At 37.7% G+C, this 21,556-nt stretch overlaps 1 protein-coding gene across 1 annotated transcript in view; it reads left to right on the top strand.

Moving 5' to 3' along the window:
• The window catches only part of LOC127846527 (serine/threonine-protein kinase H1 homolog), a 39,083-nt gene extending 17,875 nt beyond the window's left edge, over window positions 1–21,208 (top strand). Inside the window, exon 3 of the mRNA XM_052377828.1 lies at window positions 15,355–21,208. Within this exon, the coding sequence (XP_052233788.1) occupies window positions 15,355–15,717 (363 nt within the window). The 3' untranslated portion in view covers window positions 15,718–21,208. The remainder of the gene's footprint in view (window positions 1–15,354) is intronic.
• The last annotated feature ends 348 nt before the right edge of the window (window positions 21,209–21,556 follow it).

The following is a 21,556-nucleotide window of genomic DNA, read 5'->3' on the forward strand; positions in this document are numbered from 1 at the left end:
GAATCTAGCTTTAAAAGTGTGTACCGGTACATGTGAGCCTTGGTGTGGGAAAACAGGCCTTAATGCATGTGTATAAAGCATTGTTCCAGTCTGCACAGTCTAATCAGGCTTAACGTATGTGTATAAAGCATTGTTCCAGTCTGCACAGTCTAATCAGGCTTAACGTATGTGTATAAAGCATTGTTCCAGTCTGCACAGTCTAATCATACTTAATGCATGTGTATAAAGCATTGTTCCAGTCTGCACAGTCTAATCAGGCTTAACGTATGTGTATAAAGCATTGTTCCAGTCTGCACAGTGTAATCAGGCTTAACGTATGTGTATAAAGCATTGTTCCAGTCTGCACAGTCTAATCAGGCTTAATGCATGTGTATAAAGCATTGTTCCAGTCTGCACAGTCTTATCATACTTAATGCATGTGTATAAAGCATTGTTCCAGTCTGCACAGGCTAACAGGCCTTAATGCATGTGTATAAAGCATTGTTCCAGTCTGCACAGTGTAATCAGGCTTAACGTATGTGTATAAAGCATTGTTCCAGTCTGCACAGTCTAATCAGGCTTAACGTATGTGTATAAAGCATTGTTCCAGTCTGCACAGTCTAATCATACTTAATGCATGTGTATAAAGCATTGTTCCAGTCTGCACAGTGTAATCAGGCTTAACGTATGTGTATAAAGCATTGTTCCAGTCTGCACAGTCTAATCAGGCTTAACGTATGTGTATAAAGCATTGTTCCAGTCTGCACAGTCTAATCAGGCTTAACGTATGTGTATAAAGCATCGTTCCAGTCTGCACAGTGTAATCAGGCTTAACGTATGTGTATAAAGCATTGTTCCAGTCTGCACAGTCTAATCAGGCTTAACGTATGTGTATAAAGCATCGTTCCAGTCTGCACAGTCTAATCAGGCTTAACGTATGTGTATAAAGCATTGTTCCAGTCTGCACAGTGTAATCAGGCTTAACGTATGTGTATAAAGCATTGTTCCAGTCTGCACAGTCTAATCAGGCTTAACGTATGTGTATAAAGCATTGTTCCAGTCTGCACAGTCTAATCAGGCTTAACGTATGTGTATAAAGCATTGTTCCAGTCTGCACAGTCTAATCAGGCTTAACGTATGTGTATAAAGCATTGTTCCAGTCTGCACAGTGTAATCAGGCTTAACGTATGTGTATAAAGCATTGTTCCAGTCTGCACAGTCTAATCATACTTAATGTATGTGTATAAAGCATTGTTCCAGTCTGCACAGTCTAATCATACTTAATGTATGTGTATAAAGCATTGTTCCAGTCTGCACAGTCTAATCATACTTAACGTATGTGTATAAAGCATCGTTCCAGTCTGCACAGTCTAATCAGGCTTAACGTATGTGTATAAAGCATTGTTCCAGTCTGCACAGTCTAATCAGGCTTAACGTATGTGTATAAAGCATTGTTCCAGTCTGCACAGTCTAATCAGGCTTAACGTATGTGTATAAAGCATTGTTCCAGTCTGCACAGTCTAATCAGGCTTAACGTATGTGTATAAAGCATTGTTCCAGTCTGCACAGTCTAATCAGGCTTAAGGTATGTGTATAAAGCATTGTTCCAGTCTGCACAGTGTAATCAGGCTTAACGTATGTGTATAAAGCATTGTTCCAGTCTGCACAGTCTAATCATACTTAATGCATGTGTATAAAGCATTGTTCCAGTCTGCACAGTCTCATCATACTTAATGCATGTGTATAAAGCATTGTTCCAGTCTGCACAGTCTAATCAGGCTTAATGTATGTGTATAAAGCATTGTTCCAGTCTGCACAGTCTAATCAGGCTTAACGTATGTGTATAAAGCATTGTTCCAGTCTGCACAGTCTAATCATACTTAATGCATGTGTATAAAGCATTGTTCCAGTCTGCACAGTCTAATCAGGCTTAACGTATGTGTATAAAGCATTGTTCCAGTCTGCACAGTCTAATCAGGCTTAACGTATGTGTATAAAGCATTGTTCCAGTCTGCACAATCTAATCAGGCTTAATGCATGTGTATAAAGCATTGTTCCAGTCTGCACAGTCTAATCAGGCTTAATGCATGTGTATAAAGCATTGTTCCAGTCTGCACAGTCTAATCAGGGATGATACTTTCCACTTTTATGGGTTTTTTCCTTTTCTTAGTGAAGACCCTGCTAGGTGGAAAGTGTCTGGGACGACATTTTGCAAACATGCATTTTATCGCATTTTTCCAGAACAGGGCTTTTTTCTTGATTTAGAGAAATGGCCTGTCCTTCCTTTTAGGGGAAAACTATATTGACAAGACTGAGAAAGGGGAAAACATTTCCCAAAGTAAGCTTGAAATTTTGGGAAAATTGCATCGATTTAAAGAAATTATCCTTGGGGAAGTGCCTTTCTCTCAGGGGATAGGTTTATAAGGCCCTTGCTAAAGAAGGAAAAAAGCCCTGCAGAAGAGGGGCTCCTATGTATTTTATCAAGTAATATAACAGAAATAACTTAAAATGACCTGACAAGTAAAGCACCATATAATTATTCTTTGAATTTATAATTTGCTGTTTACCATTGCAAACAAGTTTTTTTGCTCTACACCTCCAACCCTCAAATGTATAGCTGGACTACATTGACCTGCACTTGTGAACTCAATCAGCATACATGAAAAGGCTTGAATTGTTTTCTGTATTCGCATTCGGTTTTGTTCATGCACATTTTGCATGAGATTAATGAGGCCTTACTAGTATACCAGTACTTCAGTGCCAGAAGGTTCGTGTTGGCAAGTTATTGAGCAGCAATTGTTTGAGGTTACAACTCACTAATAAAATTCAAAGATGTAAATGTTTTCACTTGAACTGGTTGATACATGTATATGAAGTTTGAGAATTTTCTTTTACTTGGTTTTTGTTTGTGATGTGTGTTTTTCCCCCAATTTATTAATATATTGTCAAAGACTCACTTTCATGAGCCTTTAATTCTTGTTTCATAACATTATTCACATAAATACTATGATTGATTAAACTTAAACAATTCAATAAAATGTAAAGTATAGCTATGGGACGTAAATTGAAAATAACTGATTCATTCTCAGAAACATGAACTTGTTAAACTGTACACGTCCCAGTGCAATCCTAAGATCTGGGGATGAAAATAAAAAAAGATGTTATTAAATGCTTCGTGCATATTGGTTTCACTTGTTTGTGAATGAAATTTGGCAGCGGTAGTCCTGGATCTAGTGTTGCTCTTCCTACCTGAGAGCCTGGGGGTGATTCATGCTGGTGTATTGATGTAGTCTGACCTAGATTATTCACAGAGCCCATCTCCAAAAGTAATCTGACCGCCATTCACCTGGAAAAATGTACTCTTTCTTGATTTTCACTTGTTGAAAATAACTAATTAACAAATGTGTTAAATAACTGTTAAGGTGTAAGAAAATAACAGCTTTGAATTTGTGCATGTCTCTATGTAACATAGCTATTGTAGATCTAGAGTGATGACATTTCAATGTTTAGATTTCACTTGTTAATGCCTCCAAAGGAGGGCAGATAGTGATCGGACCGTCCGTCCGTCTGTCCTTCCGTCACACTTTGCATTTAGGTTTTGCGTTTAGGTTTCAAAAAATGCTCATAACTTCTATGTCACTTCAGAAAACAACTTGATATTTGGCATGTGTATCTCATGGAGCTGCACATTTTGAGTGGTGAAAGGTCAAGGTTAAAGGTCAAATATATGACTTCAAAGCGGCGCAGAAGGGGGCATTGTGTTTCTGACAAACACATCTCTTGTTTTAGTCAAAATTGATTTATTACTGTAACACATTTCTACAATACAATTCCGTCAAACCTAAATGCACACTAAGAAAAAACAGTAACATAATGAAAGATCATTTTTCTTTTTTCATTAGTCTATACATGTTTGTGTGTGCAATAAAAAACATCTTTTTGAATGAGCTTGACTCTGGGAAAATCTTGACTGCCTGATAGTGAAGTGTCGTACCAGGTGAGCCTGTGCAGTCTTGACAGGCCATCAGGAATGAATCTTTCCGCGGAAATTCCACTTTAACAGGATTTCCACTCAGGAGAGACTTTTTGCAAACAAAAGGAATAAACTTTATTTTGCGTATGAAAAACTATTAATATTTTGCTTATATTGCTGCAAAACTAATATTGAGGACAATTAACAAGGACATGGAATAGTTTGGTTACATATTTTTAAAATCATATCGGATACACAAAACTTATTTTACGGATATAATTTATTTGCGCAATACTGTCATCATGATTTAAACACGCCTGTCAGCTTTTCAATCTCTTGTTTTTTATAAACCCAAACTGAACGTAAAATGGCATCAGGTTCCGTATGTTCCAAGGTCCAGTTAAATGAGCTTAAGTCAAGGATAAGAACAAAAGCATTGGTATTTTTACAGTGTTGAATGTGTCGCAAATGCATAATGATTTTATCTTGTCAATTAATTAAATAACTCTGTATTAATTAATTATCTTCTTTGGCATGTCTTGTCCACAATGTTCATTTAACACTTTCGTCTTTTATTTATGTGTCTGTATTTAATCTCCTTTTTTACCTGCACTTGATACATTTTCAAAGAACTAGTTCATTTCTTGGGCTTGGTTTTAAACAAAAAAACACCAGGTAATGTAAGTGAAAATAACTTTGCAAATGACACAGTTGATGATTTATGCTCTGCACTTCAACTTATTTAGGGTAGCTAATGGCTGCACACCACTATTTACATCATCAGGCTAAATCGCACTGTAAACATCCATCAGTGTCTGCCTAATGTCTATAAACAGGCTTAAAATGATTAGGTGTAGCCCGCTCACAGCAAAATAATACACCCATTAAAATCCTATCTTTCTATTGTATTAAAGGCCATTGGAAATCTTTGGTTCTGCCCGTTTGCATGGCTGCCATCTTTTCTAGACTTCTAACTCGGTATGATGGCTAGAGTTAAGGGTGGCTATAATCATTTACTAGTTTATCTAGTATAAAAAAAGACAACTATGTGAAAAATCATTTTTTTCGCGGTTTCAAAACTAAATGCTTCTCTACATCAATTCAATAACAACTTGGGAATAAAAAAATAAGTACATGTGGTTTTTACATGTAAATAACAAGAATTTGGTTGCTATGGAAACAAGTAGTTTGTTCATGTAACTCTAGTTAATTGCTATGGGTACAAGTGATATGTTCATGTAACTCTTGTTGGTTGCTATGGGAACATGTGATATCTACATGTAACTGTAGTTGGTTACTATGGGTACAAGCAGAGCTCCAGATAAAAATTTGGTCAAATTCTTATTTACTCCCTATTTCGAAAATTAATTCTCAATTTACCCCCTATTTATAAAATTAATTCTTAACACTATATTACCAAATAATTTTTATGCATTGTTTTTGACACATCAACAATCCAACATTTTGGTTTATAGTCTTGGAAAAGCCTGGCTTTCTTTTCCGTTTCTTGCTTTCCCATAATCGGACAGCTTTTTCTGGCTCAAAAGACCCCACATCTATCTTGCTAATCTTGCTTTTTTTGCCTTCCAGGCTTCGATACACCGCTTCGGTCGGCCATTTTGATTTTTTATTTAAAACAGTAACTGACACTTCGGCTTAGGTCATAATGGCGTTTTGGTCGCCGTTAAAGTCATATCAAAAATATACATTTAACATTTAATTTTAATGACATTTTGAATAGGTATATTGTATATTACTTGTGTATAAAAATTACGATAAGTGTAATTAAAAAGGTACAATAAACAGTAATGACTCGCCTAAAATACCAGGAGAACAGAATCGAGACTGTTTGGCCTTTCGACCGATCTTGAGTGTGGCCCTTCCTCACAGCAAACGCTTGAGTGACGTTGACTTAAAGTTGTAGTTTTAATTGAGCGCCTCGACGAGTCAGAACTGGGATGAAATGTTTACCATATATAATTTGCTACTGGAAGTTTTACGCACGTTCGAAAATGTCGAATTCGTGTTTTATTTTTTCAATGCGTAACTTTACGCAAACATTTTAAATCTAAATCGTTATTTAAGAAATTTTATTCGTTTTTACGCCTTTACGCATGTTATCTGGAGCACTGGGTACAAGTGATATGAACATGTAACTCTGGTCATGTAACTATGGGTATAAGTGATATGCACATTTAACTCTATTTTGTTGCTACTTTATAGGAGTCATCTAGTTAATGAATATGTTTTAAATCATACTCTAATCCTTTAAATAAGTTAGTTCCCCTTAATCAAAGTTATGTGTCTTGTTCAAAGATCCTGCTATGAAATCATGTAATTCTAGACAAACTAACTCAATTTAAAAGAACACTGAGAAGGATGAGAATAATCTAAAGAAAGATCCAGCAGTGCTCTGAGCTAGGCCTAAATTGAAGGGCGCCCCGCCTTGCCCTCCCGAACCTCCGCCCTGCCCTTCCTAGGGCCCCCCTTGCCCTTAAAAAAAACAAAACATTTTTTTTTTTTACATATGATGATGAATAAATCTCTTATTACCTTATTACAATACATTGTAATTAATTTTTTCCTCATTGTAGACATTATATTTAAATTGTTTAATAATAACGGGAATAATATATTCTAACAATTATTAATAACATATATATTAACATGCAAGAGGAAGCATTCCAGAAACGCCTGCGCGCTCCAAAGTGCCCTTTTGACAAAAAGCCCCCCCCCCCCTGCCCTTTTCAAATCCTAGCTGGAGCACTGTCCAAGATAACTAATGTTACAGGGTATTGATAACAAAGGGCAAAGGGCAAAACCAGAACAATCAGATTCATTTTCTTTTGAATTTCATTGTCCTTTAAACAAAAGCTTCAATAAAAGCAGAAAGTGTCTTTTTATAAGCCTGTGCAGACTATATTAAGTTATCTGGTACGGCACTTTACGCACATACATTAAGCCCTGTTTTCACATTTTGAGGCTCAATTGAATCTCTCTTGAATAGGTAACATGCACAGCAAACCACACTCTCTTCACTAATGGCCTAAGTGAAGTTGCCACTGCCGAAGTGCAGTCTGTGTTATGAATTGGCTGTCAGATGCTGCTGATAGTTCAACCACAGAACAGAGGGTCTGGGTAAAAAGAAAGGCGGGGTAGAAAGGCTGGTGCAGGGCTGCCAGTTGTTGCCTATGTACTTAAGGAGATAAATAGGAATCTATGTCACTGTTATAGGGATGTTGATTGAAGTTGCAGTGTTAGTTGGAACCAATCCGGCATCTGGATATCCTGTGTTTATTGTTTCTGCTGTTTGGCCTGTTGAGTGCCAACAGTTTTTATTCTGATTCATGCAATAGCAAGATGCTTCTTTTTCTTCTCACTGTAAAAAATGTAATTATATCATTCCTTGCAAAAATGTGTGAGTTAAATCAGCATTATTTGTGGTAGTTTTTATTAAAAGCTGAAGACTAATTGAGACACTTTCAAGTCTGTTTTCTGGGTCGGACCATTACTTAGTGTGTTTGGACATTGATGATCAAACCTCGATCTTCTGGTTCTAGGCAGGCATAGTCATTATGCCACGGAAATTATTTCTTTCTTAATGATCCATGCTAAATAATGGGTCAAGCAATTGTATGAATGAAGTTACTTCAAAAGTTAATTCCAATCTTATAATAATACTCTGGAAACTGTCATTTAACCCTGTAAATAGGTTAGTAACCAGTCATCCACCAGTTTCAGTGATGTACTGAAAAGTAAAATGTAGCCTCCCTCTGACAAATTGGGGCTTAATACAGGTGCATTAAAACATGTCTCAGATGAGCCTGTGCAGGCTAGTTAGGAATGACACTTTCCATCAAAATGGGAGTTTTGCAAAGAAGAGTCTTCCTTTATACAAAAAAATACATGATAGCTTCAAGTGTTGTCCCAGATTAGCTTGCAGAGACTGCACAGGCTAGTGTGAGATGACACTGCACACTTGTATTAAGCATCATTTTCACAGAGCGCAGTTGAATTGAAAGTTTCAAAAGCATGAACACTTTACTATTCACAACTGGTAACAATTGGCTTGCCTTGCAGGACAAGCTGCTCTGGAAAAGTGTTTGTTGTTTGTATTTAAAATGTTTTCTCTATATTATCAGTGCCCAAGATAAGCTGCATATCTGCGTCTTTCACCCTATTAAAATGTTTAAAAACGCAAAGAAATACAATACCATGCGTATTGAAAACGCAACCAATTTGACTTTTACGAAAATTCGTCAAATTTGATGCGTACGATGCAATAGCTTCGATCGAAAATGCTTAGCTCGTTTTCGGAATTTTCTCTTAACTTTGAAATTATTATCACAACACGGCGACGCTTTCATTCAGCAAGCGCATGGATAACGGAGCGGTCAAAATTATTAAAACGCTCTGCGGACTAGATTTCACAGTTAAATAAAGCGTCTGACTAAATAATTGACGAAGACATACATGCGTTTTCAATCTGACATAATTCGTCGCTCATTGTGCTGTTTGGAAACAGCAGTAATTTTTGGCAAAAAAAATACTGGGTCTTAACAATGTATAATCAACATACAAATATAAACCCACAAACCCTTTCCGCTAATGTTTATGAACTTGAAGGATTTTTAAAAAGGCATTAAGAAACAAACCAATTGATCACAATTTAGATTTGCCACACCTTAAATTTGTACGCTGAATGTGTTTTGCAAAATTGTTTAACGAATATGTTCACAATAACTATTATTGTTCCACTGTAAGCGCTTGCCTCTGATCATATCGAGAATGGAATTAAAATATTTGTATTTCATTGCGCTCGCTTGCTTCTAAGATTGGGCAAAATTCTGTTGAACAACTGATCAATTTGTTGTGGCATAATACAACACGGTTACCTTTATTGACACATCCATTATGTCGTCACAGCAAGTTCAATACAAGTTAAAATAACCTCATGATAATATGATTATTGTATTGACAAAAATGCATGTACATAATGTATTATTTGTCTGTAATTATTGTTGTCCATTGTATTATTTTGTCAAGTACATGTAGTGCTTTCACATTGGGAACTATTTTCCTCATAGTCCCCTGCTACCAAAAATGTTTCAAAGCATTTGAAAGGGTGTCGGTACTAATCAAAATTAATCTATTGACACTGAAATCCATTTAAGCCTTACTTACGGGAAAACAGGCTAAATTGGAGTGCATTAACCTGTTAGCATATCCTAATTAGGGCCGACAATTTCCATCTAGACTAGATCTTCGCTAAGAAAAATCTTTCTTTGAACAAAAAATACCAATGATACATGTAATACCAATGATATAATACCAATGATATAATACCCTGATAAAGTCTGTCTGGACAGGACCTGCATGCACTTAGCTCTGTTTATTTCTGAGTCAGGTTCATTTCATATGTCAGAAATGTATTAAGTTATTTTTATGTTCCAAAGTGCCTGGTTCTGGGTTGAATAACTTAAGAGACATGTTTAGAAACTATACATTTTATAAATACCAAAACATTGATTTCAATGCTTTTTGGTCAGTAAGACATGTACATGTACGTAGCAGATTTCTTTAATTTTGCCTCTTTAATAGTAAAGAAAATAAAACAGAAATTCTGACTTTGAATAAACAGGTGCCATATTTTGTAGCCTTCAATTACAATGTCCATAATCATATACCTGCATTTGCAGAACAAAAGAATCGGCATGACAATCTGTAATTTATTTCATGTTACATGTACCGGTCTGTTCTTTATTGCCATGATTCAGCTTGTTTTGTATGGACTGATATAACAGGATTGAAGAGCAGTGTAAATATGCTGGCAGTCGCTATTGTTCAGATACAGGTCTGTGAAAGAATGCTATCAACAAGCTGGTACAAATAATGATTTATGTTGATTGACTTTTCAAGTCCTAGGTGTGGCATTTCTCATGCCTTGATAAACTATTAGTGGTAATTGAACAATATGAGCTTGGCTGTGAGAAAACTGGTCTTAAAGCATATGAGTAAAGTGTTAGCCTGTTTGAGCGGGAGACATAATGTGGTTGGTCAGCCTGTTTTAGCCTGGGCTTATTATGGTCAGTCAGCCTGTTGAGCAGGGGCACATTGTGGTCGGTCAGCCTGTTTGAGCAGGGGCACATTGTGGTCGGTCAGCCTGTTGAGCAGGGGCACATTGTGGTCGGTCAGCCTGTTTGAGCAGGGGCACATTGTGGTCGGTCAGCCTGTTTGAGCAGGGGCACATTGTGGTCGGTCAGCCTGTTGAGCAGGGGAACATTGTGGTCGGTCAGCCTGTTTGAGCAGGGGCGTATTGTGGTCGGTCAGCCTGTTTGAGCGGGAGACGTATTGTGGTCGGTCAGCCTGTTTGAGCAGGGACGTATTGTGGTTGGTCAGCCTGTTTGAGTGGGGGCGTATTGTGGTTGGTCAGCCTGTTTTATCCTGGGCGTATAATGGTCGGTCAGACTGTTGAGCAGGGGCGTATTGTGGTCAGTCAGCCTGTTTGAGCAGGGACGTATTGTGGTCGGTCAGCCTGTTTGAGCAAGGGCATATTGTGGTCGGTCAGCCTGTTTGAGCAGGGACGTATTGTGGTTGATCAGCCTATTTGAGCGGGGGCGCATTGTTGTCGTTCAGCCTGTTTGAGCGGGAGACGTAATGTGGTTGGTCAGCCTGTTTTATCCTGGGCATATAATGGTCGGTCAGCCTGTTGAGCAGGGTAACATTGTGGTTGGTCAGCCTGTTTGAGCAGGGGCGTATTGTGGTTGGTCAGCCTGTTTGAGAGGGGACGTATTTTGGTTGGTCAGCCTGTTTGAGCAGGGATGTATTGTGGTTGGTCAGCCTGTTTGAGAGGGCACATTTTTTTGGTTGGTCAGCCTGTTTGAGCAGGGACGTATTGTGGTTGGTCAGCCTGTTGAGCAGGGTAACATTGTGGTTGGTCAGCCTGTTTGTGCGGGAGACGTATTGTGGTCGGTCAGCCTGTTTGAGCAGGGACGTATTGTGGTTGGTCAGCCTATTTGAGCGGGGGCGCATTGTTGTCGTTCAGCCTGTTTGAGCGGGAGACGTAATGTGGTTGGTCAGCCTGTTTTATCCTGGGCGTATAATGGTCGGTCAGCCTGTTGAGCAGGGTAACATTGTGGTTGGTCAGCCTGTTTGAGCAGGGGCGTATTGTGGTTGGTCAGCCTGTTTGAAAGGGGGCGCATTGTTGTCGGTCAGCCTGTTTGAGCGGGAGACGTATTGGGGTTGGTCAGCCTGTTGTAGCCTGGGCGTATAATGGTCGGTCAGCCTGTTTGAGAGGGGACGTATTTTGGTTGGTCAGCCTGTTTGAGCAGGGACGTATTGTGGTCGGTCAGCCCGTTTGAGCAGGGACGTATTGTGGTTGGTCAGCCTGTTTGAGCAGGGGCGCATTGTTTTTGGTCAGCCTGTTTGAGCGGGAGATGGAATATGGTTGGTCAGCCTGTTGTAGCCTGGGCGTATCATGGTCGGTCAGCCTGTTGAGCAGGGGCACATTGTGGTTGGTCAGCCTGTTTGAGCAGGGGCGTATTGTGGTCGGTCAGCCTGTTTGAGCGGGGCCGTATTGTGGTCAGTCAGCCTTTTTGAGCGGTGGCGCATTGTGGTTGGTCAGCCTGTTTAAGCGGGGTCATATTGTGGTCGATCAACCTGTTTGAGAGGGGGCGCCTTGTGGTCAGTCAGCTTGTTTGAGCGGGCGGTGTATTGTGGTTGGTCAGCCTATTTGAGCGGGGGCGCATTGTTGTCGTTCAGCCTGTTTGAGCGGGAGACGTAATGTGGTTGGTCAGCCTGTTTTATCCTGGGCGTATAATGGTCGGTCAGCCTGTTGAGCAGGGTAACATTGTGGTTGGTCAGCCTGTTTGAGCAGTGGCGTATTGTGGTTGGTCAGCCTGTTTGAAAGGGGGGCGCATTGTTGTCGGTCAGCCTGTTTGAGCGGGAGACGTATTGGGGTTGGTCAGCCTGTTGTAGCCTGGGCGTATAATGGTCGGTCAGCCTGTTTGAGAGGGGACGTATTTTGGTTGGTCAGCCTGTTTGAGCAGGGACGTATTGTGGTCGTTCAGCCCGTTTGAGCAGGGATGTATTGTGGTTGGTCAGCCTGTTTGAGCAGGGGCGCATTGTTTTTGGTCAGCCTGTTTGAGCGGGAGATGGAATATGGTTGGTCAGCCTGTTGTAGCCTGGGCGTATCATGGTCGGTCAGCCTGTTGAGCAGGGGCACATTGTGGTTGGTCAGCCTGTTTGAGCAGGGGCGTATTGTGGTCGGTCAGCCTGTTTGAGCGGGGCCGTATTGTGGTCAGTCAGCCTTTTTGAGCGGTGGCGCATTGAGGTTGGTCAGCCTGTTTAAGCGGGGTCATATTGTGGTCGATCAACCTGTTTGAGAGGGGGCGCCTTGTGGTCAGTCAGCTTGTTTGAGCGGGCGGTGTATTGTGGTTGATCAGCCTGTTTGAGCGGTGGCCCATTTTGGTCGGTCAGCCTATTTGACCAAGTGTGTATTGTGCAGCGATTTTTTTTCCTTCTTTATAAAGTACCTGTAAAAGATACGCTCCCAATTAAGGAAATACTACACAATTCGCAATTGCCATCTGAAAAATTCCCAAAAGAGAGGAAAATGTTAATTTTGTTCCAAAATAGAATTATCTGCAGGTTGACAAATAACATGAGCATAGAAACTGAATATTTTAAGCCTAAATGCATGATAATGAATATTTGACCAAATGATTTACGCAATTTATACGAAGCAATAATAAGGCCCATATTTCCCAATCTGAAGATTTCATTACACAAATTTTCCAAATTTCACAATTTTTCGCGACAATGTTTCCCAATTGCTATGGTACAGGTACTTTTTCCAATTGGGCAAAAACAATCACTGTTGTGTTTGATCAGCCTGTTTGAGTGGGGACGAATTGTGTTTGGTCAGCCTGTTTGAGTGGGGGCGCATTGTGTTTGGTCAGCCTGTTTGAGCGTGGGCGCGTTGTTGGTCAGCCTGTTTGAGAGTGGGATGTATTGTGGTCAGTCAGTCTGTTTGAGCGGGGGATGTATTGTGGTTGATAAGAGTGCATGAAATATTATAAGCCTTCCACATTTCTCAAGTGATTCAATAGAAACAATTGAAACTTGAAATATGTCATCAGTATGAGGGGTGAGAATAGGGTCCACATATAACTGAGTCATTTGCTCTTAAAGATAGCTGACAAATAGAAAAAAAGGCTGCATAGGTAGGGGGTCCTGTAAACATTTCTCATTGTTGAAATAGATTAAATATGCGCAGATATTCTCATTTACATATTTACTGTAATATTCAAGAAAGAACAATGAATCAAAGTAACCAATCACCACTTGACATGGTCTGCATTGAAATCAAGCTTTGGCACTTGCGTGTGGAATTTCTACCAATAAAGTGTTATCAAACTGTAAACAGAGCCCTTTGTTGGAACCAGTTAAGAAATTGATACCCATAAAGTACATCTGAATAGAGTATCTAGTCCCCCACATAGCAATTTTACATTGAGGCGGACAATGACACTGGTTTATTTTTCATTGATTATTTTTGTTGAATTTCAATCATAAATAGATGTTAAAGGCTGTCTAGTGTTCAACATATATAATTTACAGAAATAAATTTTCAGAAATGAATTTTAATGTGCATAAAGGTTCAGATATAATGTTTTAGCAAAACACTGTCATTATATTGATATATAACATACATTTCTTTTGCTTTATTTGTCAAGTGACAATATTTCAATGATTTGTGGATCAATTTTAGAAGTGCATGTGTTTAGAGACGATTCTTTATTGCTTTTCAAGAAATGACATTGAATGGCTCAATCATAGTGATTGTTAAATTATGAATAGTGGAACCAATCCTCTTCTGCTTCAATAGTTATTTATATACAGGGCTATTTTATGCCCCCGGATCGAATGATCGGGGATATATTGTTTTTGGCCTGTCTGTCTGTCATTGTGTGTGTCTGTCCCAAAACTTTAACCTTGGTCATAACTTTTGCAATATTGAAGATAGCAACTTGATATTTGGCATGCATGTGTATCTCATGGAGCTGCACATTTTAATTGGTGAAAGGTCAAGGTCATCCTTCAAGGTCAAAGGTCAAATACATGGCTTAAAAGCGGCGCAGTAGGGGGCATTGCGTTTCACAAACACGGCTTTTGATTCCTTCTGTGAGATTAGCTGTTTGTCACAATGTTAGGAAATTCTTAACTGAAATTTTCGCAATTTCAAGAAGTTTGCTACTCAAATTTTCCCAATTTCAAGAAGTTTGCGACTCAAATTTTTTACAATTTTAGAAAGTTTGTGACTCATTTTTTCACAATTTTGAACAGTTTGCAACTCATTATTTCACAAAATGGGGGGGGGGGGAGTCCAAGGCCGCTTCACAAAAACAGGAAAAAAAGCCCTGATATATTCCATGATTCAATTAGAAAAATATTTTCAGATATACATGTAGGTTTGATTTAGTGGTTGAAATGGTATAAATTAATGGTTAATAAAATCTATAATTTAACAATACAAATAAGGTAATTCTTAAATAAGCACTATGATATATCCAGCCTTCATCTTATTTTCCCTTATAATAGTTTTCACAATGGTTCTCAACTTTACTTTATCTGTTTGAAAGTCAAGAGTTTTGGTGAAGCGTGGTGTAAGGGCAGGAGGTGGGTTATTTCCCTCTTGAGGTGTTTCCTAAATCATGTTAAGATAGTTAGAACAAGTCATCTCTCAGCTTCCTAAATTATTTGATCCTTAAGACCAGTAGTTCAAACATTTGAGTGGCGTTGTTAGAGAACTGGGCTAAATGCATGAGAGTAAAGTGTCTGGGATTATCAGTGATTACAATACACTTTCCACAAGCACTTAACTTACTTGAAGAACATACTTTTTACATGAAAATTTCAGGAAAGCGGACAGTGTAGCCCCTGATTAGCCTGTGCTGACTGCCCAGAAACAGTGTTTTCTTACGTCATGAGATTATAATTAGATGTAGTGGGACATCGTAAAGATGACATCATGAGAACAAAATTGCAGCCCAATGCTGTACTGTGATAAAGTGCTTTATTTCTTAATCATTTTCTCTTGTTACTATGTTATTTTATGGAATTCTATTTCGAGGTTTGGGCAGAATATTAGGCTATTGAATCAATTGCCTACTTCTAAAAAAAATCATGTAAAAGTTTAATATAACCATGAGTGAATGCTCAATGATTAATAGTGACATTAACAGGTTTTGTTCACTGTTATGTTCCACTCATTCACCAAATGCGCGTCCTCACATTATCCAGCCTCAGGTCTGAAAGGATGCATAAACTTTGTAATACATTCACACTGATGGCACAAAATGAAAAAATCAACATTAATATGTCTCCTTTTCTATTTTCAGCATTGGAAAGAGGTATCAGATCTCGCCAAGAACTTTATCAACCGCTGTCTAGTCATATCTGCGAGCGAGCGTATCACGGCCTCTGAGACACTTAAACACCCCTGGATTGTTAGCATGGCTGCCAGCGCGAGCAACAAGAACCTCCATCGCACCATCAGCCACAACCTGCTGCAGCGCCAGTCTACGCGGTCCCGCGCTAACAGCACCAAGAGCTCTAAGTCGAACCGATCGACGAAGTCAAACAAGTCGAATCGATCGTTGCACTCGGAGCATCGTCGAGTGCAGCAGGAAGAGATCGAAGCCTTGCTACGCGACCCAGAAGTCCAGGCAGATTTGAAGTCACTTGGGGACGCTAACCACTGAGGTCAAGCTTGTTCCTCCCCTCTAACTGATAAAGGTGTTGATTTCTCTTCATAACTCATAAGGTCGTACAGTCATTTTTGATTGGTTGGCCTGATGAGAGATATGTACAAAATTAAAAACGAGTGAAATCTTCTGGGATAATTTAAATTGTTTATATACAAAGTGCTTGAGAATATCAGACAATTTTTCGAAAACATATTGTCCTTGATAGTGCTGTTACAACTGCTGTGTATGTTTTGGAGAATTGACTTGGCCAATGAAATGGTTCGAGTTTGACTCCAGTGTCAAGTGTATGTCTGTAATTTTTGTAAACTCCGCAGGGATATTATGTGTATAATGTCGTCAATGAGTTATTCAATTATTTCTATTTGTTTGTACTGAAGTAAACAAGGATCCATCATAAAAAGGCAAAAGCAAAAAAAACTCACACAAGTTCATTTCCTATTTTTCTGTGCATATTTCACTCATGTTTCATTTAATTTTTCATATCAGCAGTTTAATATTTAAACATGTACAATTTGGCTACCTCGCATCAAATCAATTTATTGTTGAGGAAAACATTTGTTTGGGTCAATGATGAACAGGAAGGAACTTTTACTAAGGAAAAATACAACATGAGGGAACTTGTTCATATTAAACTTTCTACTAACGTAACTTCTTTACAGGAATTGTACTATTTTTTTGTTATATTCATACACAAGTAATAACCAATCTGTTCAAAAGGTTTCTGCCTTACAAGCAGTGATTTTATATTATAATAACTATGTTTGTATAAAAGTTTTAATTGTTCATCATGTCCATAAAACATTGACTTGTAATTGAGCCTTCCCTCAAAAACAGGGCTAAATGCATGAGCGTACAGCCATGCTCTGCGAAAACAGGGCTTTATGCATGAGCGTACAGCCACGCTCTACGAAAACAGGGCTTAATGCATGAGCGTAAAGCCACGCTCTGGGAAAACAGGGCTTAATGCATGAGTGAAAAGCCACGCTCTGGGAAAACAGGGCTTAATGCATGAGTGTAAAGCCACGCTCTGGGAAAACAGGGCTTAATGCATGAGTGTAAAGCCACGCTCTGGGAAAACAGGGCTTAATGCATGAGTGTAAAGCCACGCTCTGGGAAAACAGGGCTTAATGTAGGAGTGTAAAGCCACGCTCTGGGAAAACAGGGCTTAATGCAGGAGCATACAGCCATGCTCTGCAAAAACAGGGCTTTATGCATGAGCGTACAGCCACGCTTTACGAAAACAGGGCTTAATGCATGAGTGTAAAGCCACGCTCTGGGAAAACAGGGCTTAATACATAAGGGTACAGCCATGCTCTGTGTCTTTATTAATGTGCATAAAGTTTTGTCAAAGTTAAGCCTGTGCAGTCTGCACTGGCTAATCAGGGACAACACTTTCTAATCTTTTTGGGTTGTTTTATTGATAGGATTATTTTAAGCAAAAATCCATTTTAAGCTGAAAGTGTTGTCCCTGATTTGCTTGTGCACACTGCAGAGGCTAATCTGGAACAACAGTTTACACACATACATTAAGACCTGTTTTCCCAGAGCACAGCTAAAATGTAATTCAATACTTGGACAAAACCCTGCACCTAGTAAACATTGGTCAATTCTACTGCTTGTTGTATTCACTTGTTGAACATTTTGAGTTTTGTTGTTCATGATTGATCTTTCACTCGTTTGTTATAGGTGATATTTTGAAGATTCAGTGCCAACTACTTTTATTTTTGTACTTGTTGTGTATAAAAATGTAGAGAACATATTGTTGAGGATTTGTTGATGTATATCTTTGTACGTGTTTCTGTCATTTTTTAGTTTGTTTAGTCCACTATATTGTAATTGAGAAACAGGGGACTTTGGGTATTAACAACATATAATTTTGTTATTCACATGTTTTTTTTATAAATGATCTGTAAGCATTTTAAAGGTTAATTGATTATTCTTTTTACATAGTTTTTGACTGTTAGTTGCAACCAAAGATCTGTCGTTGGCATTGTTTTGTTTCGCCTTGTATAATACCAGTCTGTAATATCCGTCCAATTTCAGAAATATTTACATCTATTTTGTTTCGTTATATAGATCCGTCCATTATGTTGATAACATTATTCATTCATATGTATTTATGTCGTTTTTAAATGCATTCATTGTTAATATAAGTTTACATTTACATGTACCATGTAGTCATGAAATGGCAACACAATTTAATTTAACTCGTTCAGGAATTTTGTTTTTATTACATATATATATGATGACTATATTACAAGTTTGGTAAAAAAAATCAACTCATGACTTGTTATTGTAAAAAATACATTACCAAATGTTAATGCCTAGAGAATGTTTCCAAATTGCTTTAGACAAACTGCCAATCGGGGATTAATTATTTCACCTTTGGGAATTGATTTTAATATTTGCTTTAAATCAAATAGTCGATAATCCCTCTTTTCATAAGTTAGGTCTGTGACCTAAATTGGCACCTGACAACTAACTTAGTTTTATGATACGCAGTTGGGAAGCCAGAAATGTAAAGTTTGTGAGAATTGTTAAATTACATGAAAATAGAAACTCTCTGAATGTCTTGGGAAATTTTAGTATTGCCTTATATTTTGTAGTTGTTGATCATTCTGTTACGTTGTTTTTTTCCATGATGCAAGAAGAAAACCATGTCAGTTCATGTTGTTCTTTTTGTTATTCCTTGTTAGTTTGAAGGATATTAATATTATTATTATTATTTTATTGAGAGGATTCAATTGTTAGTGTCACCTTCTGTTCTGCAGATAAGAAAATGTTCAGTACAAAATGTCCTCTTCTTTTCAAATAAGGAAAAAAACAATGTTTCACATAAAATTTACTGTATCAATCATATACATCCAGTGGTTTCATAAATTCAAACAAACAAGTGTAAAAATATCAGTATGAAAATTGGGGGGGGGGTCATAATTGATTTTTAAAGAAATGTATTTAACAACAATGTGATATGTCCTAAACATGCAGTTTTAAATAGGTGGAATGCTGCAGGTAAACCATGCAAGTTACATATACAATAATACAACAGATCTGTTTTTCAAGCACTCCACTTCGATCTTAAGTAAGGAGCTTATAGTGTTGCCTACCAAGTGTACAAAGTAGTTATGCAAACATTTAAACAAATTTAAAACCCGCTCGAGTACCCAAATAATTATCAAAAGCTATTGTGTGTGCTGTAGATAAACTCTGGCTTCTACAAAAGATCTTGTCAATTATCTCAACCCACCCAATACAGAGGATTTTAGTAAACACGCTCGCCGCCTACTTATCCCTTCTTTTATGTCTTCGAAAACAATTGTTGTAAATGTGCTATTAGTATTATAATTGGTAAAATTTTGTTACATGCATCTGCAATATGAATATTTGTTTGCTAAGCATAGTGTTTGCAAATGTGCAAATAGAATTTATTTTACTTCTATAAAGTGACATCTTCCTCTTGCATATCTTAATGCTTAATACACTGTAACTCCAATATTATGACATACTGTAGACAAATTTTAAATGTGTTTGAGGTTATTTTTTTCCCCATCGTTTGACATTCATTATTTCCATGCACAACATTTTAATAAAAAAGAAAGCCAATAAAATTGCTACGAAATAAATGAAATTAAATATATGCATTTAAAGTGCCTGATTTTAGTGCTTTCTTTCGTAATATTTCAGCAGTATTATAAGTTTAAATTTATTTTACTTCTCATCCAAAACTATTATCCCTTTACGGATCAAGGCTTAAAATTGGATTTTCATGCACCCAATCTCCTCTAGGGCTTTTTTTGTAATCGGTTGAACATTTGTAACACTTTGAAAAGGGCTTAAAGCTTTCTTAACATTTACAATTGGTAAGCTGCACTGTATTTTCTTAACTACTTTTGAGTATTTGGCACTCTTTTCACGGGTTTAGACATTACATATTACTGGTGTACATGAAGTTTTGTATTTAATGAGCGCTGTCTAGGAAAATGGGGCTTAATGCATGTGCGTAAAGTGTCATCCCGGATTGACCTCACATGCTTATCTAGGACAACACTTACCACATGCATAAGCCCCATTTTCTCTGAGTGAAGCTCTAAGTCAATTGTTATTGAAACACACGCAAGGTCATTCTTTTGTTCAGTTGCAAGTGTTTGTCAGTTCAGTAAATTTTGTAACTGCATGGCCAGTGTTAGGATATTTTTTTCATAAATATAATCTAAAGAAATTAATGTTTAACAAGGTTATGCTAATATTTGAATGCATTTATAAACTATTTGAGTCAACTGTTAAAACAACTGTATACATGTACAAGTGTTTTTACATTTGCTAGCATTATCTGATAGAACATGTAGTATTTTGATCAATTAAATAATAACCCATATGTTAACTTGCTAACATTTTAAGACTAAATATATTACGTATTATTGTCTAAATTATGTTAATTTACTTCAGATAAAAGTATGTAAATGTATTTTGTTTTATCTTCAAGGAATTCTGTTGTTACCACTTGTTTCGACATGGTTACTGTCTTTCTCACTTGTTAAGTAATGACACTAAGAATTCAGAATGTTTGTCATATAAATAAAGCCAGGGCCAGTATTTATAAAGAATTGTATCTTTTAATGAAAATGTAAATGTCGAATTATGGAATTTCTCAAATTTGTTCAGGAAGTTTTCACCGAAGTAAAATATGTTGAAATGCATTATTTGCAGAAGTTTCAATATAATACCAATCATAAAAATAGTTTTTCCAAAAAATGCTTATTTTGACTTCAATATTTAACTTGAATTAAAACAACTGATACTCTTTTTAAATATGGTACCTGAAAATTCTGTGCTAACATACAGTGCTTACATACAGTGCTATCTTAATCTATACCTGCTAAAACATGTGCTATGCAGAAGCAATAGCTTAATGCATCTGAAATGATAAACTGTATTCTCGTATTAAAATGTAACACCATTACCTCGTTCCTTTCTCTTCTAGGCTTTTTTAATGAGCTCATTTGAGTGTAAATGATGTCATTTATTCAGTTCTGTTTGTAAACATGCGAGCAGCAAAGATCACATCACTGTTCTCTGACAGCAGCAGAGATCACATCACTGTTCTCTGAGAGCAGCAGAGATCACATCACTGTTCTCTGAGAGCAGCAGAGATCACATCACTGTTCTCTGAGAGCAGCAGAGATCACATCACTGTTCTCTGAGAGCAGTATTGTAAATGAACCTCGCTCTTGGAACATGGGGCTTAATGCATGTTCTTATTTTACCGGTCCAGATTAGCCTGTGTGAACTGCATAAGGGACAACACAAGGCACATGCATTAAGCCCTGTTTTCCTAGAAAAAGGCTCAGACTATGGAAGTGCTATTATGTTATCTCTTACTGATGTCTCACAGTCTGTCACCATTGCATGCTCACTCTCTGTAATTCATGTCGGTTTTTGGATAATTATTATAAAAGTAGATGTTAATACATGTAATTTAAACACAGTGCGTTTTTGTTGTTCGTTTTGCCAGCTGACATGCATGTGTGTCCTTCAAGACAGGCTAGTCATTCAGGAAACACTAATATGATTATGAAACACTGTCAGTGTTTTAATGGTCAATGGTCAATTTAGGGTAAAATACAGTTTGTTTGGACATACTTCATTATTATACCCCTCCAAAGACAGAAGGATATAGTTTTTAGCTCCACTGGCAAAAGGCCAGCGGGGCTTTTGTCATGGTCCTGTGTCCGTTGTGTGTGCGTCTGTGCGTTAACTTTTTCTTTAAGCATCTTCTCATAAACTACAGGTCCAATTCTGATGAAATTTCTCAGGAGTGTTCATGTGGTGAACC

This window comes from Dreissena polymorpha, chromosome 9, assembly GCF_020536995.1.
Source record: "Dreissena polymorpha isolate Duluth1 chromosome 9, UMN_Dpol_1.0, whole genome shotgun sequence".
In the NCBI taxonomy this organism is placed as follows: Eukaryota; Metazoa; Mollusca; class Bivalvia; order Myida; family Dreissenidae; genus Dreissena; species Dreissena polymorpha.